The sequence below is a fragment of the Neophocaena asiaeorientalis genome, unplaced genomic scaffold (assembly GCF_003031525.2).
Source record: "Neophocaena asiaeorientalis asiaeorientalis breed wild unplaced genomic scaffold, Neophocaena_asiaeorientalis_V1.1 scaffold280, whole genome shotgun sequence".
Taxonomy (NCBI): domain Eukaryota; kingdom Metazoa; phylum Chordata; class Mammalia; order Artiodactyla; family Phocoenidae; genus Neophocaena; species Neophocaena asiaeorientalis.
The window spans coordinates 525,608-528,349 of record NW_020185321.1 but is presented as its reverse complement, the minus strand read 5'-3'; the positions used below and the strand labels follow the sequence as shown (position 1 = coordinate 528,349).

The 2,742-nt window shown below is 55.0% G+C and overlaps 1 protein-coding gene across 1 annotated transcript in view; it reads left to right on the top strand.

Annotated features, from left to right (window-relative positions):
- The first annotated feature begins 826 nt into the window (after positions 1 to 826).
- LOC112392374 (uncharacterized) overlaps positions 827 to 2,742 on the top strand; it is a 4,221-nt gene continuing 2,305 nt past the window's right edge. The window contains exon 1 of the mRNA XM_024734108.1: positions 827 to 1,549. Within this exon, the coding sequence (XP_024589876.1) occupies positions 827 to 1,549 (723 nt within the window). The remainder of the gene's footprint in view (positions 1,550 to 2,742) is intronic.

The window sequence follows — 2,742 nt, the reverse complement described above, 5'->3', positions numbered from 1 at the left end:
GTAATTAAAGCTGTGTGCCTACTGGAACCGTGTGTAAGACATGGAGTGTGTACACACCCACTGGACCCATGTCTCAGGGACAGTGCCTGGTGCATGAATGGAGCCAAAGAGCTTTTTCTGTTTTTCAGGAGAATTTGCTTTCCTTAAATAGTCCATCATATTATTGTAAGGATGAGGCATCTGCTTCAGTGTGGCCTCTTTTGGAAGGGTCAGAGAGCAAGACCCCTAATTTGGACCCTTTGGTCTGTGGTTCCCAGAAAAGCCACCGAAACCATCTTAGTTCAGAAAACAGGTCCTGCCTATAAGGTACAAGGCCCAGGCAGATCCTCCAGGTTTGGGCAGCAGCTGGGAGAACCTTTTCATTCTGGCGGAGAATTATCCTCTGGGAGCTCACAGGGGGAAGGCTCAGAAGGCCAGTGACGTCAGGTGCACCTGTGCGCAGAGAGGCGGTGTCATCTTTATGCCAGTTACCATACCCGGGGGTGGAGGCCAGCACTGACATCTCCAATTTACAGATGGAGAAACAGAAAATTCATGGTATGGCCAAGGTTTCACACTGGCAAGTGGCAGAATGACATAAAGAGAGTGTGAGAAACGGTCTGGAATTTTACAAGAGCCACAGCTATAGGTCTGGGGCTCGACATGCATCTGCCACGGCAATCTGAAGGTTCCACAAGACACGCACTTCTTTCAGCCCCACTTTACAGATGAGAAGATGCGGTTCAGTGAGTGAAGGGCCCCTCTAGGCGGGGCAAGTTGGCTCCACAGTCAGGCGCGGGCATCAAAGCACAGGCGCCGACCATTGTACAATACTGCCTCTCTTAGGATGCCAGCCATTCTGCCTGGGGAATCCGGAGCAGCGCCAGAGGGCGGAGGCTTGGGGCTTCCTGGCTGTGTAGCACGGCTGCTAGAGGATCTGGATGGGGGTCTACGGGCCCCGCCCCTGACCCTGACTCCCCGCTCCGCGCCGCAGCTGCCCGGGCTCCGCCACCAGATGGCAGCAGACGCTTTACGATCGCTCCGCCTGGAGGCAGCGCCCGGCGGGGCCGGGGCGCGGGCCAGCGGAGGCCACCTGCGGCGCGCCCTGTGGAGCGGGGCCGCCTCCTCCCGCCGCCCGCCGGGCCTGCGCCGTCCGCGACCCGTAGTTCTGGTCGCTGGGGAGTCGGCCCCAACCCCTGCCCGGTCCTCTGGCAGCGGCCTTACGCGTTCAGGCGCAGGCGTGCTGATTGTCTTGGTCGAGGCCGGAGAAGCTCAACGAGCCAGCAACTCCCGCGGGGAGGACGCCGGGACAAGCGGTGAACAGGAGGCTGGAGGACAGGCCCGGCCAGGGCAACGCTCCTCGCAGCGCTCCCTCTGGACGGTCAGTTCACACTGCTGGCTCTGCTGCCGCCTGGACCCTGTGGGAGGGGGCCGTCACCCCACTCGACCCTCGAGGAAACTGTGGCTCGGACAGGACCAGGGTGGTAGGTGGCAGGGCAGGACCCTACACCGACGGCGCCCACAGCCTGGAGATGAACCGGAAATGGCGCGTTCGGCCATTTGGTCAAGGGTGGGTGCAGGCCCCCTGGGGAAGCCACAGGCACTTTCTGAGCCGCTCAAGGCAGCGTGAGGTGGGGCAGAGGGGTGGAAGACAGAGGGAGGGACGGAGGGAGGGAGGGACGGAGGGAGGGAGGGACAGGCCCCCACCTGGAGAGCGGTAGCAGTTTGCCCTGTGAGCAGTGCACATTGGCACAGAAGGGCGATGATCCGGCATTGTGAAGCGTCCGAGGACCCACCATTGTGCTCTTTGGCCTCAGACCCCCAACAGGCTCTTGCCCCAGAGCATCACTGCCTTTTATTTTGTTTTGTTTTATTTTATCACTTCACTTGTATTTTATTTTTCCATTGTATTTTATTGTACCCATTTCATTGTTTTTACTCTTGCTTTTTTTACGGACCCGACCATGATGCTGGCACACCCCACACCCTGCTCGCTCCTGCTGTCCTCTCCACAGGCCTGTAAATGCTGTGAATATGTGGGATGGGGGCTCCTGAGCCCCTGGATCTTTCTCTCAGGCAATCTGGTCTGCCCTTTGAAGAGCCCAACAGCTCAGCCTTCAGTGATTTGTCCCTACTGACATGGTCGACTTCACTTCCCAGACCTACTTGACCTCTAGTAAACAAAAAACTCCTACAGATTGCTAAGAAAAAGGCAAATGACCCAATACAAAAATGGGCCAAGGTAGAACCAGACAATTCAAAGAAGAGGAGCTGCAGATGTTGAGAAGACTCTCAACATGTCTAAGTGTCAGGAACATTCAAATGAGAACAGCACCCCTGAGGGTGACAAAAATTCAAAAGAACTATATAGCGTTTGGAGCTGGTGAGTTTGTAGGAAATAGACACCTCTAGAGGTCATTACTGGTGGGAGGGTGAATTGCTATGTCTTTTGAATTGTGCATTACTTATTGCAGGTTTAAAATGTCTATGGCAGGAGATATTTTACATATTGTCCCATGTTTTATTTCTCTCTACCTGGTATTTCCTCCCTCCCCTCCTCCCTGTGTCCCTCCTTCACCCCCATCAAATGCAGGCAGCGGGGCCATTCTTTGCTCTTCATCTCAGGAGAGGAGTGGGAGGGTGAAGACTGCAAGCATTTTTCTAGCTCTCTTTTCTAAAATTAAGCCCTTAAGGAAACAGAGAAGACACTGGGTCCAGAGAGAATATTTGGAGAAATATTAGGAGAGAAGAGAGAGATTTAAG